The sequence below is a fragment of the Aquila chrysaetos genome, chromosome 19, assembly GCF_900496995.4.
Source record: "Aquila chrysaetos chrysaetos chromosome 19, bAquChr1.4, whole genome shotgun sequence".
NCBI classification, from domain to species: domain Eukaryota; kingdom Metazoa; phylum Chordata; class Aves; order Accipitriformes; family Accipitridae; genus Aquila; species Aquila chrysaetos.
This window is the reverse complement of record NC_044022.1, coordinates 27833694-27856582: the sequence shown is the minus strand read 5'-3', so window position 1 is coordinate 27856582 and position 22889 is coordinate 27833694. Positions and strand designations below refer to the sequence as shown.

General features: G+C 62.0%; 3 protein-coding genes across 7 annotated transcripts in view; all 3 read left to right on the top strand.

Moving 5' to 3' along the window:
• DCHS1 (dachsous cadherin-related 1) overlaps positions 1-7501 on the top strand; it is an 85565-nt gene extending 78064 nt beyond the window's left edge. For all 4 annotated transcript variants that reach the window (XM_030042311.2, XM_030042309.2, XM_041118401.1 and 1 more), the window contains 4 exons: positions 8-138; positions 652-938; positions 1751-1889; positions 2152-7501. In XM_030042311.2, the coding sequence (XP_029898171.1) occupies positions 8-138; positions 652-938; positions 1751-1889; positions 2152-4766 (3172 nt within the window). In that variant the 3' untranslated portion in view covers positions 4767-7501. The remainder of the gene's footprint in view (positions 1-7; positions 139-651; positions 939-1750; positions 1890-2151) is intronic.
• A 6245-nt stretch (positions 7502-13746) lies between these two features.
• Positions 13747-20251, top strand: TPP1 (tripeptidyl peptidase 1). Its single transcript, XM_030042276.2, is given in 14 exon segments — positions 13747-13846; positions 14022-14111; positions 14183-14322; positions 14403-14553; positions 15147-15268; positions 16079-16278; positions 16508-16706; positions 17998-18186; positions 18427-18499; positions 18854-18932; positions 18934-18975; positions 19171-19329; positions 19407-19544; positions 20018-20251. Coding segments are annotated over 14 exon segments (1734 nt in total). The 5' UTR covers positions 13747-13835; the 3' UTR covers positions 20159-20251.
• Positions 20252-20363: 112 nt separating this feature from the next.
• TAF10 (TATA-box binding protein associated factor 10) lies at positions 20364-22379 on the top strand. 2 transcript variants are annotated; one of them, XM_030042280.2, is made up of 5 exons: positions 20364-20575; positions 20925-21082; positions 21169-21233; positions 21382-21496; positions 22211-22379. In XM_030042280.2, the coding sequence occupies exons 1-5, from the start codon at positions 20383-20385 to the stop codon at positions 22298-22300; spliced, it is 621 nt and encodes a 206-aa protein (XP_029898140.1). In that variant the 5' UTR covers positions 20364-20382; the 3' UTR covers positions 22301-22379. The 2 variants fall into 2 exon arrangements, with proteins under 2 accessions (XP_029898140.1, XP_040974330.1); XM_041118396.1 differs by lacking the exon at positions 22211-22379 and adding an exon at positions 21766-22204.
• Positions 22380-22889: the final 510 nt, after the last annotated feature.

The following is a 22889-nucleotide window of genomic DNA, read 5'->3' as shown; positions in this document are numbered from 1 at the left end:
CCCACAGTTTGGTGGTAACGGCAATGGACAGAGGGACTCCGCCTCTTGTGGGCTCTGCCACGCTGACCGTCGTGGTGATGGACATCAATGACAATAGCCCCACCATCCCGTTTCCCTGGGAGGTGCGGGTCCCAGAGAGTAAGTGCAGCTCAGCCCCATGAGGTAATGCGTCACTGATGGCAAAAGCTGAGGCGCGATGGACACCTGTGGGTTGGGAGAAGCCCCCATAGAGGCCTGTCCGTTCCCTTGCCAAGGGCTGGCTTGTGCTGACCCGCTGGCTGAGCTCCCCCTGAACTCTTCGGCATTGCCCTGTATGTGATGGCCTGGGGCTGGGGGTTGTACAGCCCCTATGCTGCAGCTGTGTCCTGAGGGAACCAGCTGAATTCCCAACTCATCCCTTGCCCCTGCCCGCACTGTAGGGGCTCTGGCTGTACACACCTGCCCTGCCTGCTCTCTGTCCTCAGCCTGTGTGCCCTGTGCCTGTGCCAGCCTTGACCTGCCCTGCCTAGCTCCCAAGACCTTCCCCTTCACCCCTAGCATCTCCCCCTTGTCCCCAGTGCTCAGGCTCTGGACTGAGCTGGTCTCCCACCACGTGAGCCAGGTCTTCTCCAAGGAGGTGGGGCTGCTTGCTCATGCCTTGCCTCTCCACAGACACGCTGCTGGGCACCCAGATAGCCCAGCTGACCGGGAATGATGTGGACTCAGGCCCTGCGCTCTCCTACACGCTCATGCTGGATGGTGATGCCGTGGGCACATTCAGTGTGCTGCGGTATGGGGGACGCATTGGCCTGACAGGGCCACTGGACTATGAACAGCGCAGCCACTACACTGTCACCTTGCGTGCCTCTGACACCCGCCATGAGACCGAGGCCAACCTCACTGTCATTGTGGAGGATGTGAATGACAACGCACCGACTTTCAGCCAGGGCTTCTATCAGGTACTGTGCACACAGGTGTGCCAGGCAGTGTGGACCATCCTGCATGAGCCCCTCTGCTGCTCCTGCCTGGCTCACCTGGCCTTACAAGGCACAGAGATCCCCTTGAGGATGGGTCTGAGCCCATCCTGGCCCCTCTCTTCCTGGGCTCCCATCCACATCCTGACACCCGTCGTGCTGTCACTGCGGCATGGACAGAAGGCTGAAACCAGGCACGTAGCACTGGGATCAGCAACTGTGGGCTTGCACAACTGCATGCAGACGGTTCATGCTGGAATAGGTGGGAACAGTGGGAAGGCCAGAAGTGGTGGGAGATGGGTCACAACCTGGACAAGTGTTTCTGGCGAGATCTGTGCTGAGGCCCCATAGGCAGATCACTGGATGAAAGCTGACTTTTGCAGTGTGCTGCATCTCTGGAGCAGAGGTGTGAGAAGCTGGGAAGCTACAGAAATGCTTGAAGGTTGTGAGAGCACAGACCAATGGAGCTGTCTGTATGTGCTCTTTGGCACACCAAAAAGACAAGAGCTGTTTTGATTTGTATAAAATACCGTCTGTGGAGAAAATATCAGCTCTCAGAGTAGCAGAGCAAAGTAGAGAAAAGGATCAGGAACTCGATGCTGAAGCTGGTTGGGAGTCACACTAACAAGGCTAGGTGCTGTGCAGGTGGGACAGGCCCCCTCAGTGTGCCAGCCATGAGCTGGGCCACCTTGGCTATCACTGCCCTGGCCAGCCCCAGACCTTCTCCCAGCCCTGATGGCTGGCTGGGGAGACCGCATGGGGGACCTGGCGCTGACTGGGGCTTCCTCCTCTTCCAGGTGACGTTGCCAGAGCACACGCCTGCAGGCAGCATCATTCTCACCGTGAGTGCAACTGACCCAGACTCAGGGAGCAATGGGGATGTCACCTTCCACCTGGCCGTGCCCAGCCCTGACATCGCCATCGACCCCAGCAATGGTGCGTGGTGCTGGCTGCTGTGTGGGCCCCATCTTGTGGGTTGGTCTGACAGTGCCTGCAGAGGGAGGTGCCCCCATGCTGGCCGAGGCTCAGCCCCTCACCAGGTCACTGTCTGGGTTGGCCAGTGAGGCAGACATGGTGGTGTGTCCATCGAGTGCTCCCACCACAGCATCCCAGATGCCTGTTCCTCCAGCCAATAACCCTAACACCCTTCCCAGCTCCCTGTTGGCGCCATGCTGACTCTGGCTTTGTGCCCTCACAGGGACCCTCTTCACCATCCGGCGGGTGGAATTCGACGCCAGCCAGCCCACCCTGGACCTGGTGGTGGAGGCCCGTGACCATGGCTCTCCCAGCCTCTCATCCTGGGCCACAGTGCAGCTCCAGGTGCTAGATGTGAATGACCACAGCCCCAGCTTCCAGGTGCCGCGCTACAATGCCAGTGTCCCCGAGGACCTGCGCCCAGGAACCACCGTGCTGACGCTAGAGGCAGGTGATGCTGACCTCTCCCGGGAGAATGCTGGCTTCGACTACACCATCGTCAGTGGCAATGGCGGCAATGCCTTCCAGGTGGAGAGCCGGGTGGCCTGGGCAGGGGGGCATCTCCGCACTCAGGGTGCCTTGGTGCTTGTGGAGCCCTTGGACTTTGAGGCCATCCCGGTCTACAACCTCACTGTGGCAGCCTCGGACCGGGGCCTGCCACAGCGCAGCACCACAGTGCCTGTGCTCATCACCGTGCGGGATGTCAACGACAACCCACCCGTGTTCACCCGAGCAGAGTACCGCACAGCGGTGAGCGAGAGCGCACCACCCGGCACGGAGCTGCTGCGCGTGGTGGCCCACGATGCTGACTCGGGGCCCCGTGGCCATGTTCACTACACCATCAGTTCAGGTGACCAGCATGGGCTCTTCCAACTTCACGAGAGCACGGGGGCCCTGTGCCTGGCACGGCCCCTGGACCGGGAGGCCCAGGCACTGCACGCACTTGTGGTGCAGGCCACGGATGTGCCAGGCGGACACTTTGCACTGGTACCTGTAGCCATCGAGGTGAAAGACGTCAACGATAACAAGCCGTACTTCCCGGTGGAGGTGCTGAGTGCCAGCATGCGGGAGAACCTGCCTCCTGGCACACTGGTCACCACGCTGCGTGCCGTCGACGCAGACACCGGTGTCTTCGGGGAACTGCGGTACACAGTGCTGGAGCAGCCAGTGGGGGAGCCCGGCATGGCAGAGGGCCGGGATGCCTTCGCCGTCAACAGCAGCTCTGGGGAGCTGCGCTCCCGACTTACGTTTGACTATGAACGAACCAAAGCCTTCCAACTCCTAGTCAGGGCCACTGATGCTGGCAACGCCTCTGCCACGGTGACTGTGCGGGTGCTGGTGACAGGGGAGGATGAATACGATCCCATATTCCTGAGTCCCTCCTTCAACTTCGAGGTCCCTGAGGGCGCCCACAAAGGGCAGAGCATCGGGCGGGTGCTGGCAACAGACGAGGATGAGGGGGCCGACGGCGTCGTACTGTACTTCCTGGCAAAGCCCTCGCCGTACTTTGCCATCAACCAAACCACAGGCACCATCTACCTGCGTGTGGACAGCCAGCCCCAGGCCGGGGCCGGACGTGCCAAGCGGGAGCCACGCGAGATGAGCCTGGAGGTGCAGGCGCGCAGCCCCCTGCCCGCCTCCCGCTCGGCCTCTGCGCAGGTCACCGTCGACGTCACGCACACCTCCTTTGGCCTCGCTCCGGATCTCAACCTGCTGCTGGTGGCCGTGGCTGCCTCACTGGGGGTTGTGGTGGTGCTGGCCGCTGTGGCCATTGTGCTGGCACTGGTCCGCTCTCGTCACCGCCGGGGCCGTGAGAAGCAGGAGGGGGACGGCCCGCTGGGCCGCGTGCAGAGTGGCTCCCTGCAGAAGCTTGGCCGCGAGGAGCCGGCGCTTCCCGGGGGTGAGCACATTTACCACCAGGCCCTGCCGGGGTACGGGGGTGAGCCGGCAGGGCCTTACACGCGGGGCGGCTCGCTGGACCCCTCACACTCCAGCGGCCGAGGCTCCGCCGAAGCTGCTGAGGACGATGAGATCCGGATGATCAACGAGTACCCTCGCGTGGCCAGCATCACGGCCTCCATGCAGGAGCACATCTCCGCCCGTGGCCCTGACTCTGGCATCCAGCAAGATGCCGACCAGCTCTCTGACATCTCCTGCGAGCCGGCTGCCCTGGAGAGTGCCCAGTGGTTCAAGAGCAAGAAGGGCTCCGGGCTGCTGCTGCCAGGGCCACCCCCGCAGCTGTACCGCGAGGATGGAGGAGGCAGCGCCTTCCTCGGCGTGCGCTGTGGCCTCAGCGTCTCCTCACAGCCTCAGGACTATGCCTTCCCGGAGGATGGCAAGCCCTCCGTGGAGGGCTCGCTCACTGCCATCGTGGCCAGCGACGAGGAGCTCCGCGGCAGCTACAACTGGGATTACCTGCTGAACTGGTGCCCCCAGTTCCAGCCGCTGGCCAGTGTCTTCACAGAGATTGCCCGCCTCAAGGATGAGAGCTCCCTGCGCAAGCCCTTCCCGACCAAGCCCAAGGCAGAGCCCAAGCCCCGCATCGACCCCCCACCCCTCATCACCTCAGTGGCCCACCCGGGTGCCAAGTCTGTGCCCCCCAAGCCGCCGCCGGGCAGGACCTTCCCACACCCATCCTCCCTGCGCCGCTCACCTATCAGCCATGAGGGCTCCATCTCGTCCTCTGCCATGTCGCCCAGCTTCTCCCCCTCGCTGTCCCCGCTGGCTGCCCGCTCCCCCGTGGTCTCGCCCTTTGGAATCTCACAGGGGCCTTCTGCCTCCGCCATCAGTGCCGAGCACTCGCTGGAGCCCCCCGAGGAGGCCGAGCTCAGGATTTAGACCTGGGCCCATGGACTCCTCCGCCCCACCCCGCAGCCATGGGGTCAGGAGCGGGGCCAAACCCATGGCTGCTCTGCGTGGGTGCTAATCCTGCTCTCCCAGCACCTTGCCTGGCCTGGGGACCCCATGGGCTGTGGGTTCCCGTGTCTTTTGGGGCCGTTGCCTCCTGTCACTCCCTGCGGTCTGGCAGATTCAGTGCTGGTTTTGATGCCCTATGGACTGCTGATCCTAGTGCCAGCACCCGAGGGCGATGGCTCCTTGTACTGCTCATGGTGTCTCAGATCAGCGCCTGGCAGGATGGTGCTTCATGGTACTCTGTGCTCTGAGAGAGGCTGGGATCAGATGGGTGCTCCCTACCCTGCTGTGCCGGGGTGCTGCAGATTGCAGACCCTGCCCTTCCCCGGCCACTTGGCACTTGCCCAAGCCACACAGCAGCCTGGGTGCAGCAGGACGCTGAGCCATCCCCGCTGGCCCCTTCCCCACAGGAGGTCGCAGGGCTGGGGAGGAATGTTCCCAGGGCAGGGATGCACTGCTCAGCAGGTGCAGCCACAGCAGCTTGCCGGCCTGCCCATGCTGCCTGCAGGGATGGGGATGGCTGAACCTGCTTCCTGATAGTGAGGGGCAACCCATCCCAGGTGAAGCTGGAGTGGGAGGAGAAGGCAGTGCCCACTTTCTGCTTGCCTATCCGTGGCTGGTGGGGGGAAAGGAGATCCTTTGGGGTGTCTCAAGCCCTTCCACCTGCCACCACTGCATGTGACCCTTTTAAGGGATCTCCTTCCCAGAGCTGCTGGAGAGCCCTGTTCCTCAGGGCCTGGGCTGGGAGGTGGGTGCCCGACTCAGCATGGGAGCCCCATTCCTGGAGAAGCTGCTTCCGAGGCCAGGTACCTCTCTGGGCTGCGGGTTGGCTGGGGTACCAGACATGGACACTGCCCAGGCACCAGGTAGGCTGTGCGGTGGGGCTGGCAGGAGCAGCAGCATGAGAGCTGCAGCAGAACTGACCCCGAGACAGCCTGGCCCCAGGAAAGGCCAGCAATGTGGCCACTCAGCAACACAAGCCAGTGACCTCCTCCCACTCCATCTGCTCCAGGCCTGGTGGCCAGCCTGCAGCTGCAGGGGAGCAGGTGGGAGGGGGTACCCCAAAAAGCCACATGACCTGAAGCTGGCATGGTGGCAGCCAGCATGTTACCTTACAGCCACTGGGTGGGAAACTGGGCAGCTGGCATCCCCCAGGGCCCTGCAGTGTGACATGCTCACCAGGACAGTCTGGGCCACCAGGGACACCTCCAAAATGTGGGTAGGTGCCAGACCCCCAGCTCCCAGGCCCCAGCCCTCTGTGCAGGGGCTGCTCTGCACCACTCCTTCATGCCATGTTGTGAGCGTGGTATAGAGCCACACTTCAATGGGGCAGGTCCCCATCCTCACTCCAGCACCACTCTCAGAGCCGGCCTCGCGGCTGGTGTCATGCTCACGCTGGGGTCAGCCCCCACCCAATGCTCGCCCCACAGCCCACGGCTGCTCACAGCGGAGCAGGCACGCATTGGGTGGCCCTGTGCCCTGGGAGTGCAGTCCTAGGGCCTGCCACTGCAGCCCTGGATGCTCACGGTCGCTGTGATCCACACACAGGCAGGGGTGCAGAGGGAGGGCCGGGAACAGAGCATGTGGAGCACTGCGGCGGCCCCAAATACAGTCAGCCTGGGTGCGAGCATATTTGTGGTGTCAGGGAGGACACCCAGCCATCTGAGAAGGGGGTCTGGGGGAGTTTCCTTCCTATCACACTTTTCCTAGACCCACTCTGTAGCCTCAGCCCGAAGCATGTCGGCACCATGGCTGCAACCCCAGCCCCAAATGTTTTATCACAGCAGTGAGAACCCATCACGTTTGCCCACTCCCCCCCCATTTCCCACTAAGAACCATCTGCCACTGCAGCCGCATCTGTCATGGTCTCAGCCCTAAAACTCCCTGTTTGTGCTGCAGGTCCCAGCCCAGCCTGCAGTGTGGGTGTCCCCACACTGCGAGCAAGCGCTGCACCCTGGACCCCACGATGCACATATGAGTGGGTCCCTGGTGCCGGCAGCCCTGGGAGCTGTCCTGGGCACAGGGCAGCGACATGGGACAGGGATCTGCAGCAGCGATGGTGGCACCAAGGCGGCTGCAGGGCCATGCCTGCACTGCCTGGGAACCACGGAGGACCCAAGGCAGCTCTGGGAAGGGAGGATGGGTTCTGCCTCACTCAGCACAGGGACAGCCCATGGAGGCTCTTGGGGCGGGCACCCCTCATCCCTTCTCTCCCGGATGGGCTGTCCTGCTCACGGGCACTGTGGGGAGCACGCCAAGGGTGCCATGTGCTCCCTGAGCCCTGCGCAGGCCTGCAGGGTGGCCAAGCAGCCCTGCTCCCCCTGCATGTTTGGGACAGGGGAACACGAAGAGCTCACCACCACCACCCCCCCTCGCACGCCACATAGAAGGGTCAGACACACGGCAGCCCCACTTTGGTCTGGGGGGACACAGCCATGGGCTGCTGAGCCCAGCCAGGAGCCAAGCCTCCAGTTATTTATTTTTACACATTGTACTACGATTCCTGTTTTCTACTTTGTTTGTACCTTTTGTATCATGTCTCGCTGAGCTGCATGTATTGGGCGCTGCTCATCGGCCTGCACACTGGGCCATTCCAGCACAGCCTGGACCCAAGTGCCAACTTCTCAAAGAAATGCCTTAATAAACCACACTTGTTTGTACAGAGATGGACATCATCACTGCTGCTCTGGGCTCGCATTGTGCTGGCACCGTGGGCCCGCCGGGTGCTGGGGAGAAGCACCAGCAGGGCTGGCAGGCGGGAGACAGACCTGAGGCACGGTGTGGCTCAGCATGTGGCTTGGCTGCCGGCAACGTGCCATGGGCCACAGGCACCCAGGGGGGACCTGCACCCTGCACTTGGCTCTGGGCAGCTCCTTGGGTGGGAGAGCTGGGACAAGCTGGGGCATGTGGGCTGTGCTGTGGCTGCTTCTGGCCCCTGGGGCAGGTGCTGCCAGCTCCAGGCAGCCCTGCTGCCTGGCCCCAGCTGCCCACCTCTTGGCCTTAGCAGTGGGTCAGGCCAGCACATGAGGTGCAGCTATTTCAGCCTTTTGCACAGCAGAGGAAATCAAGAGCCTGAGTACTGCACTGTGAGCCTGGCCTGGGTGCCTCTGACTCCTCCTGTGGTGCATAGCATGGCTGCACGTGTCCAGGCATCGCTGCACACGTGGCCCTGGCCAGGCCACCAGCACCACTACATCATTCAAGTCCCTTCTATGAGAGGCTGCCAAATCTGGCAGGTGAGGCTGCCACAGTGCTGCGGCCCCAGGTCTAACGAGTAGTGAGGTTGAGCATGTTTTCCTGACAGGCGCACACACACACAAGCACAGGTGTACAAGACACGTCTACATGTGCGCACACAGCTGGCCGTGCAGAACAACATGGACAGACACAAACAGCACCAACAGCCTCATCCTGCTCCCCTCGCTGGCTGATGAAGGTCTGTTAGCAGGAATATACACGTACAATGTGGAGTTCTCCAGTAGCTGGGATTAGACACAGTCTGCCCAGTCAGTAACCCTGGACTCCCAGTCTCCCCAGTTGCTGACACCTGGACATACGAGTCCCTCAGGCCATAGTCCCACTCCAGCTGCTACAGACACACACCACCCCCCCCCATTACAGACACCAACACAAGCACAGACACACACACTGTGGATCCCTGTGGTAAGTGGGCTTAGAAAATCAGTCTACCCAGTAGCTTGCCTTTGGATCTCCTCCCCCACTGCTGTGTAACACACAGACACAGATATACAGAGACACACAAGTGGTTCTCAGTTGATCTCCATACCCTATGGTCTCTCTGGCAGTTGGCTAGGACTCCCCTGACCCCGCTGGCAGCCTTCTCCCCTGTGGTCCTGCCGCACACACGCACATGCACGGGTACACGCATGTGCACAGACACACACTGTGTCTCTCCCCTCCCTCCCACGCCACTTCACCTACTCACTGCCTTGTCCGGATTGCTATTTGCTAGCAATGGCAGACTTACGCACCTATGCTCACTCTCCAGTTGCTGGCACCATGGGCACACTGGCCCTGTGACCTGTGATCTGACTCCACACGTCTGACACTGACACACACATGCACACAGAATGGAGTCCCCCTGACCCAGGAAATTAGTTAGAAATTGAGTTTGAGAAGAAGACAGGACAGGCTGTGCAGTCATTGGGTGCAGGACATGGCCAGACAAATGTACTGACCATCAATCCATTGACATGTGACCAGACACTTTTATCCCATTTTCCCATTTTTTGTTCCTCCCCAAACCACCTTGATGCCTCTTTCCTCACCTTTTAGTTCCTCTGTGTCGTGGTTTAACCCCAGCCAGCAACTAAGCACCACACAGCCGCTCACTCACTCCCCCGCACCCAGTGGGATGGGGGAGAGAATAGAAAAAAAAGTAGAACTTGTGGGTTGAGATAAAGACAGTTTAATAGGACATAAAGGAAGAAAATAATGATAATAATAATAATAAAAATATGACAATAATAATAAAATAATTGGAATATACAAAACAAATTATGCACTATGCAATTGCTTGCCACTCACTGACCGATACCCAGTTAGTTCCCTAGCAGCGATCTGCCCTGCCCTCGCCCCGGCCAACTCCCCCCAGTTTATATACTGGGCATGATGTCACATGGTATGGAATATCCCTTTGGCCAGTTTGGGTCAGCTATCCCAGCTGTGTCCCCTCCCAACTTCTTGTGTCCCTCCAGCCTTCTTGCTTGCTCGGCATGAGGAGCTGAAAAATCCTTGACTTGGTATAAACACTACTTAGCAACAACTGAAAACATCAGTGTGTTATCAACATTATTCTCATACTGAACTCAAAACATAATGCTATACCAGCTACTAGAAAGAACATTAACTCTATCCCAGCCAAAACCAGGACACTCTGCTAAACATGCCATAGTAAGTCTCACGCAATCCTAAAATGCTCTGCGTTTTGCCTCTCGTAACATCCCATACTCCTAGGCAGTGCCCCTTCAGTCTGTGGCATGACGGGGAGAGCAGCTCCCATTCACTCATTCTGATGGGTGCCACCCTCAGACCATGGGGTTGATCATGAGCCAGTGACAGCCTGGGCAGAGCTGGGGAAGGGTGTCCCCTTCTCTGACTGGGTTATTGGGGTTCCTCTGCCTGCCACTGTTTCTCTGTGCTACTTTATCACATAACCTAACACCTTCCAGCTCCCTGACCAGTAGCAACAGCAGTGCCAGTGCATGCCAGGCATGCTCTCTGCTCTGTGGCTGAGACTAAGGGGGTCTTTTGCCAGCAGGAAGGACCTTGATGTTACTGTTCTCCCCTGGCATTTCCTGACCTCAGGTGATCCCGACTGTCCAGAGGAGGGGGCACACTTGCCTCCATCTGCAGGAACAGCATGCAAGCATACCCGAGGCAAGCAGAGCTCCACCAAGGACACCTTGGCACCTTCACTGGATGCTCAGGCTCTCTTGTCCCCTGCCTGCCACAGACCAGCTAGTCAGACTAGCAGCAGATGCTTGTTAGAGTAATTAGCTCTGGCAGGGCAACTTAATCTTTGCTGGCCAGACAGATCCAGGAAATAATCTCCTGCAAATCTCATCCCACTTAAAGTCCTGCCCAAAGCTGTAACCAGCTGGACAGCTGGGTGGGCTGCAGCTCTCTGGCAGTGCACACTGCCCGCACCCCAGGCCCCCAGCCAATGTGACTCAAGGCTGAGCAGTGGTGAGTCCCTCCGGGCTGCAGCTGTAGCTGCTGGGTCGGTCCCACACAGCTGAGGCAGCTGGCTGGGGGGTCTGGGGCAGCCAGGAACCAGGAATGGGAAGGTGGGCCATCCCATAGGTGGTGGGCCAGGGTGAGGGTTGGGACACGGGAAGGGCTGCGTGCGCAGGTGCAGGACGAGGAAGCAGCAAGGGCTGCATGGCTGGGAGCACAGTGCAGCAGACTAGGAACAGCCAGATGTGGCCTGGGTGCAGGGACTGCGCTCTGCCCCACAGCTGCTCATTCTGGTACCATCAGGGCCCCATGCACCTCCCTGCATGTTCCCAGTCTTTCTTTCCTCACAAGGTCCTGGGAAGGGACAGCACCCAGGGCCACCTCCAGCTGGGCAGACCCATGCTTCAGCACTACCCTCGCACATAGGACGGGTGCCTCCCAGCCCTGACAGGCAGCTACCTCCGTGTGGTTCAGGAGCCTTCCTGTGGCACAGTGGAAAGCTCTTCCCACCAACAAGGCTGGGGGCACAGGGCTTGGCTGGGTGTGAGGGGATGCTGGGCTGTTCCCTCCAAACCTCTGCTGCACTGGGCCCCTGTGTCCCCTGGCCCCCAACCCCTAATGGCTGCCCTGCACCCACCATGCCCAGCCATTTCCCCTGTGTTCCCAGGCCACTGTGTCCCCCCACACAGCTCCCCTTGCTCATCCCCCTCGCCCCGCAGGGTGCAACTGCACGGCTTCAGGCAGGCAACCAGCTCCAGCTGCTGCAAACCACACAGCGCCACATGCATGGAAACTCTACATGTGTTTCTAATTGCAGGGACCAGAAATGCCCTAGGGCTTCGCACAGACGTTCATGCTATGGGCAGCACCCACAGAGGAGTGCTGGCATCCTGCAAGGAGTGGGGATGGAGCAGCAGGTTCCTGGAAGACACAAGAACTAGCCTCAAGGTGGCAGGGAAGTACCTAGGAGGCCAGACAGGGGCTTGGGCGAGCCTGAGGAACGCGGGCTGAGGTCCCAGCATCAATGAGATGCTGAGTGGTGTTCTGTGAACAGGAAAGATGGTGATTAAGCCCCAGTGGGTCTCCTGGCTGCCTCCCTTCACCCAAAGGGAGCAGGGCCAAAGGTCTGCAGCAGACACTGCCCGCCTGGGCAAGTGGCATCGCCACCTCTCAGCTGCACCCTTGGTGCAGCTGGAAAAGCACTGCCTGTACAGCAGGGCTAAAAGCAGGACGGTGAACAGCAGGACTGCTACAGCCCTGGCCTTTCCTAGGAAAGGACCTTCACCTACCCTGCAACAATCTAAGCATCAGCCCGCTTCTTTAGTGGTGCCTCGTGCTGCTACTGACACAAGAGAGACCCTCAGGGCCTGTCTCCCCCTGGCAGCTGCAGCTCCGGACAGCCACAGCGCAGCTCTGGCGTGGGAGGCATGGCAGCCTGGGCCAGGCAGGTGGTTTTCCCATTGTCTGTCTCTTCCTGGCTTGGACTCTGCTCTGCAGAAGCAGGAAAGCAACTGGGAACTGCTGGAGCCACGGTATGCAGCATGTCTGTGCATGTGACCAGAGCTGGGACAAGGGCTAGGCTAGCTGAGCCAAACTGGCCTGGGGCAGATGGGCTCACAGCACCCTCTGCCTCACCATCCACCTCCAAAACACCCCCTCCAGTACTGCCCTTGGGCTCGTGGGCAGGGGGACAAGCTCCAAGGGTGACTGAGGCACCATTTCCAGAGCTCCCTTGCAAAAATTGCTTGAACCTTCGACAACCCCGAGATCTGCAAGTATCATAATACCACTTTTGTGATCCTAATTAGGAGAGCTCCTAGTGTGGGAACAAGTATCTGAGAGAACAAGCACAGGAAGCTGAGAGCTGCAGCTCAGCAGCTGTGGGAGCCAAGTGGCTGCCTGTGACAGTGCCAGCTGGACAGCAGGCTGTACTACTTGCTTGGCGGTGTGGTGTGGACATGACTCCTGCCGAATGGCCCGTCACCACCTCGCAGCCCACTCCCATGATCGAGCGAGAACACGTGCTTATAGTCCTGAGCCTCCCCCATACCCTTGTCCCCCCCGTGCTCCTGACTGACCGAGACACGCTGTGCCCACAGCTTCCCCATGTCCCTGCATGCAGCCCCAGGTGGCTGCGGTGTGAATGCCAGCAGGGCCAGGCAGCAGCAGACCTAGACACCCAGGGTGTGCAGATGTGCCCTGCCACCGACTCCATGCCTCCTGGCTCTTGCTGGACTCACTGGTGATGCTCAGCTTCTGCGCACAGAGGACAGCCTGGGTGCTCATGCCCTGGGACTGCAGCCTGCTCATACGGCTCACTGTCCCAAGCCCTGGGGTAGGCACAGAGGAACAGACCCCAAGGGGAGCTTAGACCTTCCAGTCCCTTCCTGGCAGCCACCCCTCAGAGCCAGGTTCCAGCCTCACGGAATGGGGACCTCCAGCCCTGCCCTCTCTGTGCAGGCCCTGCTGTTCAGAGCATCCCGCCCTTGCCAGGGCCTGCTTCCCCCAGCAAAGATCCCCTCCCTGGTGGGGGTGCTGGGCAGGACCCCTGTCCCTCCCCAGCTGGCCCCCAGCCTGGGCTCCTCAGCCGAGTCCTGCACAGGACCCCTGCCCCAGCCTGGGACCACCAGCCTTATGTGGACCCCTGCCCCTGCCCCAGCCTGGGACCCCCAGCCCTACGTGGACCCCTGCCCCTGCCCCAGCCTGGGACCACCAGCCCTACGTGGACCCCTGCCCCAGCCTGGGACCACCAGCCCTATCTGGACCCCTGCGCCCCCCCAGCCCGGGACTCCTACATGGACCCTGGGCCCAGGGCAGCAGCCGCAGCCGCATCTCCCGCCCGGGCCGTCCCACCGGGCTGCTGTGCCCCAGGCTGCCGCGGAAACGGCTCCGCGACGCTCTGGGAGGCGGCCGGGAGAGGGACGGGGAAGATCGGGGCGGGCCGGACCAGCCCGGACCGCGCCGGGAGGCGGCCGGTGCCGTACCGGGGCAGCCTCTCCGGGCCTCCGGCAAGGGGCCTTCCCCGCTGGGCCCGTGACCGGAGCGCGGCCCGGGCCTGGGGACGCGGCCCCGCTGTGCGAATCGCCGGGGAGGATCGGCTGGCACTGGCACCGGTCCCAGCGCTCCCGGTCCCGGCGCAGTGCTCTCGGCCACAGCCCGCGGCCCCGGAGGAACCTAGGCGCCCGGCGGCTCTAGGGCCCTGCCCACCACGTGACCGCGGCTTCGACCTCCTCACGTGACCGGGAATCATGCGCCCGCACACGTGATCGGGGCGCTGCGGCGGGAGGCGGCGGGATGGCGCGGGGGTAACGGGGACCGGGGGCTCGGGGGGGTCAGGCGGGGCTCCCTGGCCCCGGGGGTGACGGGGGCTCGGGGCGTCAGGCAGGCAGCTGGCGGTCCCCGGGTTTGCCCTGGGGCGGTAGGTGGCCCGGGGCCGCGCCGGTGCCCGCTCTGCCCTGACCGCCCGCCCGCCCGTTGCAGGTGTCGGAGGGTCCCCGCCGTGCTGGCGCTGTGTGCGGTCGCCTGGAGCTGCGCCGCGGGGCCGGCCCTGGAGCGTGACCAGCCGTTCCGGTAAGTGCCGGGGTCGGTGGGACAGGACACGGGGCGCCGGTGCCCACCGGCCGCTCACAGCCTGCCCGCAGCGTGCCCCCCGGCTGGACCCATGGCGGACGCGTGAAGCCCGGCCACGAAGTGCAGCTGACCTTCGCCCTCCGGCAGCGAGGTGTGGGGCGCCTCACCCAGCTCGTCGATGCCGTCTCAGACCCCCGCTCGCCGCGATATGGTAACGACTGTGCACCTGAGCCCGCCAGGCCCCATCAGGCCCTGCAAGCAGGGTGCTCTGACCCTCTCCGTGCCTCACAGGCAAGTACCTGTCCCTGGAGCAGGTGCGGGACCTTGTCCAGCCATCCCCAGCCACGCTCATGGCAGTGCTGAAGTGGCTGCAAGGCCATGGAGTTGAGACCTGCAGGAGTGTTACCACCCTGGATTTCCTGGAGTGCCGCATGCCAGTGAGGTGAGCCCTGGGTGGGTCCGGGCCCCGCTGTGGCGGCCGTGCTGTTCCCACAAAGACAGAAGAAGCCAGACCCTGCCCCTGCCTGCTGCGACTTCCCCTGCCCCAGGGCTCTGCAGTGCAGTCCGGATGACAGAGGGCTGAGCCGCATTTCTGCCTGGGCTTGAGGGCTCCACAGCCAAGAGCCGGCTGCCTGTGTGCCTGGTCCCAGTGTTGGGGGAAGTCACAGCCAGTGATCTGGAGTACTGGAAAGGAGGCGTGCGCATCTGTTGGGTGCTTGGGCCAGCCCCGCTCCTCCTCTTGCCTTCTGTGGGGTCGCAGAGGCCCCACTGGAGGACTGGGGGTAGACTTGCAGGGGACCCTGCAGCGTCAGAGCTCTGGTTCAGTCTGGTGATGGGAATTGGTAGGGCATGGAAGGTGCTCTTTGCTTTATGAGGTCAGCTGTGCTGGTGGGAAGTGGAGCTCATCCCTGACTCATCCCAGCAGCAAGCAGAGTGGAAAGGGTGCAGGAGGCAGGGCAGAGAATGGGCATGCTGCTGGACAGGCGCGCTGATAGTGGCGCGAATCCTGGCGCGGTGGCTGTCCCTATGTTGCAGCACGGCTGAGCGCCTCCTGCCAGGGGCTGAGTTCCACCGCTACGTGAAGGGCCAGCACAGTGTTGTGCGCTCCCCACTCCCCTACGCTGTCCCGGAGGAGCTGGCTGAGCACATTGACTTTGGTACGTCCTATGCAGGGGAGCTGAGGCTGCCCAGAGCTCTCACTGCCTGGGGTGTGGGTGGGAGGTTAAGCATTGAGCAGCCGGGAGTGGCCATCTCGGTGTCCCAGAGGACGGTGTGGCAGGCCCTCTAGCCATGGTCCCAGCTGCCCCAGGCCCCCCTGAGGAGCTTTGTGCATAGGATGTAGATGTCCCATCCCTGGAAACGTTCAAGGTCAGGCTGGACGGGGCTCTGAGCAACCTGATCTGGTTGAAGATGTCCCTGCCTGTTGCGGGGGGGGGGTTGGACTAGATGACCTTTAAAGGTCCCTTCCAACCCAAAGCATTCTGTGATTCCATGGTGTGGACAGGCGGCAGGCAAAGTAGGTGTTTTCCTACTGGTGCTCTCGGGCCTGGAGGCTTGGTGCAGAAAGTTTGGGTGCAGCCTGTCTCTGTGGATGTGCAGCTGCTTCTGAGGTGGAAAAACTCCCTCCTGTGAGTCCCTTTCGTGTGGGCTCCCATGGCTGTTCCATGAGGAGAGCAGAGGGGTGCCAAGCTGCAGTAGTGGCCTGGCAGTGGGGAGGCTGAGCTGTGCAGCCTGGGAATATCTGTGAGGACTGTCGAGGAAGCCGAGGGAGCAATTCCTCACCTCCTGTGCAGCGCTCGGGGCAGGTGCCGCACGGGATGGGCTCCCCCAAGCCCTGCTGCAGGCCAGACCTCCCAGACATGAAGCCTGAGTGAGGATGGTGAAGGGGGGGCCAAGGGGCCATAATACTGTCCTGCCGGAGCTCTGGGCCTAACAGCTTCTTCTTTTCCTGCTTGCTTGCACACCAGTGGGTGGCCTGCACCGGTTCCCTGCGGAGAGAAAGGTGGTCAGCAGAGCCTGGGCCAAGAGGGAAACGGAGTCAAGGCAGCACTATGGAGGGAGAGCGGCTTTCCACCTGGGTGTCACGCCTTCCATCCTTCGTAAAAGATATAACATGACGGGAGGAGACATCGGGCTACTGCCAAACAACAGCCAGGCCTGTGCCCAGGTAACTGGTAGAACCGGTTCCGGGTCAGAGGCCTGTAGGCCATGGGAATTCCACGCATTGGTGGTCCCAGGACAGCTGTGGGGATTCCTCAGCGGCTGGTGGGAGCACCTGGTGGGCTAGCATTTCACAGACCTGTGCTGGGCAAACTTTCTAAGTCAGGAGAAAAAAACGTACCTTGTTATTTCAAGGGAAAATGAGAAAAAAACTTGTCTACTCCTTGTTCCCCCAGTTCTTGGAACAGTATTTCCACCAGGCCGACCTGGCTGAGTTTATGCAGCTCTTTGGCAGCAGCTTTGGCCACCGCTCTGAGGTTGACCAAGTTGTTGGGCACCAGGGCAAGGGCAAGGCTGGGCTGGAGGCCAGTCTGGATGTGGAATACATCATGAGCACGGGTGCCAACATCTCCACATGGGTCTTCAGCAATGCAGGTACTGATTCCCCTCCAAAGTTGCCCGGTGACTCCTTCCATGCCTCCCACTTGCTGTAGCACCAACACACCTGCCTGCTGTTTCGGGAAACACTTGCTCTCTGCATAAAAATGGCTGTACTGGGTCTACCTGGTATCTGTCAAAGGGGAATGCCTGGAGGGGGCATACATGAATGGTCCACTGGCTGTGGCACATCCCCAGAATGCTTTCCCAGCTACTACAGGCACACACCGTCTGGGCTTCCCAAGTTGGAGCTGATGCTGGTTTCTAATAGCTCATAGGAAAATTGTCTTCCATTGATTTGTGTAGTTGCTTTTGAACCCGTGTGAAGTTTCAGCATCCAGAGTATCCTGTAACAGGGGCGTCCACACCGCAACTACACAATGTAAAGCAGTTGCCCCACTCTGCTGCCTTTCCGTGGAGGGAGAGCACAGCAACTGCGTCATATTATTTTTTTCCTGCTTCTTTGGGGTTGAAGCTGATCTCTCACTCGTGAATCTACCAGCAGAGTGGATAAAGGAGAGTAAGGCAATTTGAGAAAACAAAGTTGCAAAACAGCCTGCACAAACATGGCTACGGTGCCGTAGGACAAATTGTCATCTGTCCCAGATCTGAAACTGGCTGAACAGGAGATGGAGTGCCCTTAGGACTGCCAGCTCTGTCTTCCTGACAGTGAAGGCAGGCACAGCTCTGCATTAACTTCCACCTCCTCCGTGCAGTTAGTGATGTGGAAAGGGCGCAGAGACGGGCAGTTATGTGAGCAACTGAGAGTGAGAAGGGGTGGCTGGGGCTTTGCTCTTCCCACCTCATGGAGAGGGATGAGGGGCAGGAAGGGACCCTGGCAGGTGGTGGTGGAATGTACGTCATCAGACTACTCTGGGACCCACTGTTAGGGGTAGAGGGGCCAAGGCTTGGCTGAGTCTCAGAAGGGTGCCAAGGGTGGCTACAGCCCTGCGACAGATGGTCAGAGAAGGAGCGGATGAGTGTAGACGCCTCGCTGTGGGGTTCGGGGGGACCTTTCACCAGACCTGCTGGCAGAGCAGGAGCCAGGTGCCATCCACGGTGACAATCCCTGAGATTGGCCGTGCTGCCAGCAAGAGCTCACGGGAGAGCTCCAAACCAGCTGTGCTGTGGATCTGCTCTCTGTAGGCAGGGCAGGAGCTGGAGGACCTTCAGCTCCTGGTGCTGGTGGTGTTGTGGGGGCATGGTGTCCCCCTATGCTATCCCCCACTTTCCCTCGAGCCTGGTGTCCTAGGAGGAGCTGAACCTGCTCCCCGCTCTGTCTCTGCAGGGAGGCACGAGAGCCAGGAGCCCTTCCTGGCCTGGCTGCTGCTGCTCAGCAACATGTCATCACTGCCTTGGGTGCACTCCGTGAGCTACGGGGATGACGAGGACAGCCTGTCGCGAGCCTACATGGAGCGTGTGAACATGGAGTTCATGAAGGCAGCTTCCCGGGGCTTGACCATCCTGTTTGCCTCAGGTGTGTGCTGTTGCTGGCATGGTGCGGGTGCATCCAAGGCTCCCGGCACAGCGGGAAACCTCCATGCTAAACACCAAACAGGGATGCTCTGCCTCTGGGCAGCCAGGATCCCCTGCCTGGGAATCCCAGCCCGGGAGGTTGAGAGACCCCCCTCCCCCAGGTCACTCCTGGGAGCATTTGGTGGGTGAGGGGCAGCTCAAGTGCTGCCAGATTACCCTGTCCGTCCATCTCTGCCGGCAGGTGACGATGGTGCTGGGTGCAGAAGGGTGCCTGGTGGGAACCACACTTTCCGGCCCAGCTTTCCAGCCTCAAGGTAGATGTGGGGAGGTGAACCCGGGGCCTGTGGGGAGGTGAACCCGGGGCCTGTGGGGAGGTGAGGCTCTGTGCAGAGCCAGCGGCTGCAGCTCGCCTGCAGCCGCCAAGGCCAGCCAAAAGCTGCGGCTGTGGTGCTTCGAGGCCCAGCCCCTGGCTGGCTGCTGCCTCCCGCTGGTTTTGAGCCCCTTTGGGGGTCTCCTGAGGGTCAGCCCCACCAGCGTGCCCAGGGACGCTCGCAGACCTCGGAGCTGGGGGCACCTGTGCAGCTCCTGGGGAGGGGGCTGGTGCGTGGGGTGCCACTGCAGCCCCAGGCAGTCGGGTGCTCACCCACCGTGCCCACCTGTCCCCCCAGTCCCTACGTCACCACTGTGGGCGGAACGTCCTTCAAGAATCCCTTCCTGGTGACTGCAGAGGTGACGGACTACATTAGCGGGGGGGGGCTTCAGCAACGTCTTCCCCATGCCTGATTACCAGGTGAGGAGGCGCCTGCTCTGCCGGACACCAGGGCCCGGGGGGGACCGCGTGGCGCTTGGCGGGGGTGACGATGGGCTGCAGTCGGCACAGGCAGCCCCAGGGCTGGGCCACAGGCTGGGGGAAGGAGGGACAGAGGTGAGCAGGGGCAGAGTCCCGCTGCCAGGCGCCCCGCTCCTCGCCTTGCGCTCTCCCCAGGCCGCGGCAGTCGGGCGCTTCTTGCGCTCAGCCTCGAAGCTGCCTCCCAGTTCCTACTACAACAGCAGTGGCCGTGCCTACCCTGACCTGTCCGCCCTCTCTGACAACTACTGGGTGGTGACAAACCGCATCCCGCTGCCCTGGGTGTCGGGGACGTCGGTAAGGAGGATGGACAGCCCTGGGCCGGTCGGCGTTGGCAGAGCTGCCGGGTGCTGAGGTGGTCGTGTGTCCGGCAGGCGTCCACGCCTGTGGTGGGGGGCATGGTGGCACTCATCAACGACCGGCGCCTGCAGCGGGGGCTCGCGCCCCTGGGCTTCCTCAACCCTGCGCTCTACCAGCTGCGGGAGCAGGGGCACGATGCTGCGCTCTACGATGTGAGCTGGGGCGGGGGGGGCCGGGGCTGCCAGGGGAGCGGCTGGGTTGGTGCCCATGGGTGCTGGTGGGGAGGCCTGGGTCTCCTGCTTGGGGTGGGGCAGGGCAGGGCCAGCAGCGTCCCGGGGGGGGGGGGGGTATGCTGCCTTCCCGCGGGAGCTGTGTCCCGCGGGGGGGGTCTCCGCTGCCTTCCTGCGAGGGGTGAAGTCCCCTTGCGCTGCTGGGGGTGTTTGGTGGGATACCTGTGCTGCACAGGGGCACGTGTCCTCGGGTGGATCCGTTGCTGCCTGGGTTGGGGGGGTGGCGGGTGTCCCGGGGGTTCCCACGCCCCGTGGGAGGGGGTGTTCCCGGGGGTTCCTGTCCCGCTGTGGGCCGCGGGTGTGTGTGTGCGGGGGGGGTGTGTCCCCGTCGGTCTTCCCGCCGGGGGTGGGCAGGGGGAGCCCCTTCCCGGCCGTGCTGAGGCCTGTCCCCGCAGGTGACGCAGGGCTGCCACCTCTCCTGCCTGGACGGCACCGTGCAGGGACAGGGCTTCTGCGCCGGCCCCGCCTGGGACCCCGTCACCGGCTGGGGCACCCCCAACTTCCCCCGCCTCCTGCGGGCGCTGCTGGCGCCCTGACCCCGCCCGCCCCGGGGCGGGGCGGGGCCGCCGCGCGCCCGCGCTGTCCCGTCCCGGGAGGCGCCGGCGCCAATAAAGCCGCGTGGCGCCGCCCCTCCCGTCTCCGTCTGTGCCGCGCGCCGCTGTCGGGAACGGGGGGGGGCGGGGCGCGCCGGGGCCAATGGGGCGGCGCGCCGCGCGCAGGCGCGGGGAAGGCGGCGCCCGGTGTCGCGCGGCGGCGGGCGATGAGCGGCAGTGCCGAGGCCGACCCCGCGGCCGCGGCCCCGGCCGCCCCGGCGCCGCCCGCGCCCGTCCCCGCCGCCGACAACAAGCCCAGCCCGGCCGCCGTCGGCAGCGGCGTTCCCGGGGCGGCCCCGGGCGCGGTGGGCGGCGCGGCGCGGGGAGCCGAGGGCGGCGCGGCTGGCGGCAGGGGCCCCGGTGAGCGCGGGGGGGGGGGGTGGGCGGAAGGGCTGGGGTACGGGGCGCTCGGAGCCGGGGGAGCGCCGGGGGGGCTACGGGAGGGAGGAGAGCGGGGACCCGGGAACGGGGGTGTGGGGGGCCCCCGAGGACAGGGGCTAGGCACATGGGGGTTCCTGCGGGGGGGGCGGGGCGCGGCCCGTGAGCGTGCCCCGAGCTCGGGCACCGAGCCTGTCCGTCCGCGTAGCCCGTGGGTGCCTGCGGGGTGCGGGGCCCTGTGACCGCGGGGCTCCTGGGGGGGGGGGGGGCGCCGGGTAGGGCCGCGGCTGCCCCCGAGGAGAGCTGCCCGCTGAGTGCCCTGTGCCCGCAGTGCCTGTCTCCGCAGCGGTGGCTGCAGCTCCCCCGGAGGGGGCTATGTCCAACGGGGTCTACGTGCCACCCAGCGCGGCCAATGGGGACGTGAAGCCGGTGGTCTCTACGACGCCGCTGGTGGACTTCCTCATGCAGCTGGAGGATTACACGCCCACGGTACACGGGAGGCGCTGGGGGCAGGCGGCACGCAGGTGACGGGCTGCCACAGGGAGTGGAGTTCCTCCAACTTTTCTCCTGTACAGATCCCCGATGCTGTCACGGGCTATTACCTCAACAGAGCGGGATTCGAGGCCTCTGATCCACGCATGTAAGTGGCAGAGCGCAGCCTCGAGGGCCTTCGATGGGGTTTGATAGCTGGGATGCTCCCCCTTACCCCCACACCTGAAATTCCTTAATCCCAGGAATGCTCTGTGCTGTCTGTCTGAAATTATCCCTTCTCTTTCTCTGCTGGGCAGCATTCGTTTGATCTCTCTGGCCGCACAGAAGTTTATTTCTGACATTGCCAACGATGCGCTGCAGCACTGCAAGATGAAGGGAACAGCCTCGGGCAGCTCCCGCAATAAGAGCAAGGTGAGAGAAGGACAGAATGGCTGCTCGGATGAGGGGAAACGTCCTCTCCAGGGGCTGTAGCAAGCTAAACTGGCCACCTGTTAGAGTTAATTACTAATTAGCTAATTGAATGCAGGGATGTGGAATGTAGAAGGTTTTGAATGTGTCATGCTCCTGAAGGGTCAACATGCTTACTAATAAGCAAGGGCTCCACTGGTGGAAAAGGGGCACTGGTGAGAAAATGAGGTGGGCAGCACAGTTTGTGGAATGTTGCTTTGATGGCTTCACAGGAACGCGTGAGTAGCTGCACGTCATCAGACGGAGGGCCATCTAGCCCTGCGTCCTCCCTCTGACAGCGACCAAAACTCTGATGCTTGGGGAAGAGCATAAACGGGGAGTGAGCGTGTAGCGGTAGTTTCTGGGAATTCTCCCAGTCATCATCCGTTTGTGGTTCGGGGGCCTCGTGAGGGTGATGTTATTTATCTTTATAGCACTGAGTAATGCTCAACGTCTTTCTGTCCCTTGAGCAGCTGTGGGCACAGAGCAAACGAAATGTGCGGTACCTAAGAGCTGGTTAATGCCCCAAACACTGGCCTGCAGCTGCTTCTGGGAGTTGTGCACATATGGGTCACCACAGCTTGTAGGGGAAAAATCCTTAAACCCCCAAGGTTTTGAGGAATGCCTGGCAGCTTAGCTCGTCCTTGCTGTGACTGACACTACTCCTTGTCCCTTCAGGATAAGAAGTACACGCTGACCATGGAAGACCTGACACCAGCACTTGCAGAATATGGCATCAATGTGAAAAAGCCACATTACTTCACATAAAGACTGAGGGATTGTCACTGGGAACTTTTTTAGGGTCGCTTCTGTGCCATTAAACAGCTGGGTAGTTTTTTTTGTGGAAGGGCATCTTGTCTCCTGCCTGTGCGCTAATGCCCTGCCTACAAGTAAAACAGCACACAAGCTGGCCTGCTAGGGCCTCTGTTCTCACTACGCTAACAAAAGCTGGTCCCGTGCCTTTCAAAGGCCAGCGCAGAGAGAGAGGTTGGTTGTAGGGCTTGTAACTGGTGGATTCTAGTTGCACTGTCTGCCGTTCCCAGGAAGGCTTAGCCCTGCCCCAAGAAGCTGAAGGAAAGGGTGTAGTGGGAGTTGGACTGCCCACAACTCTTCTTCTCTTTGTCCTCCAAGCATACCTGTTATCTCTCAAGAGGAATGCTCTGGGGCCTGCATCGACAGCCCCGTAGACAGGGCCAGGCCCTTCTCTCAGGAGAGGAGGGTGCCGTTAACCCACCTGTTTTTCCTTGCTCTAGTCACTGGAGGCTTGGTACAGGTACAGATCCAGAGCCTAGGACTCTGCGGTCTGTTGGGCAGCCCCTGCATCAGCCTCGCCCCCTTTCTGTGGACAACACCCTGT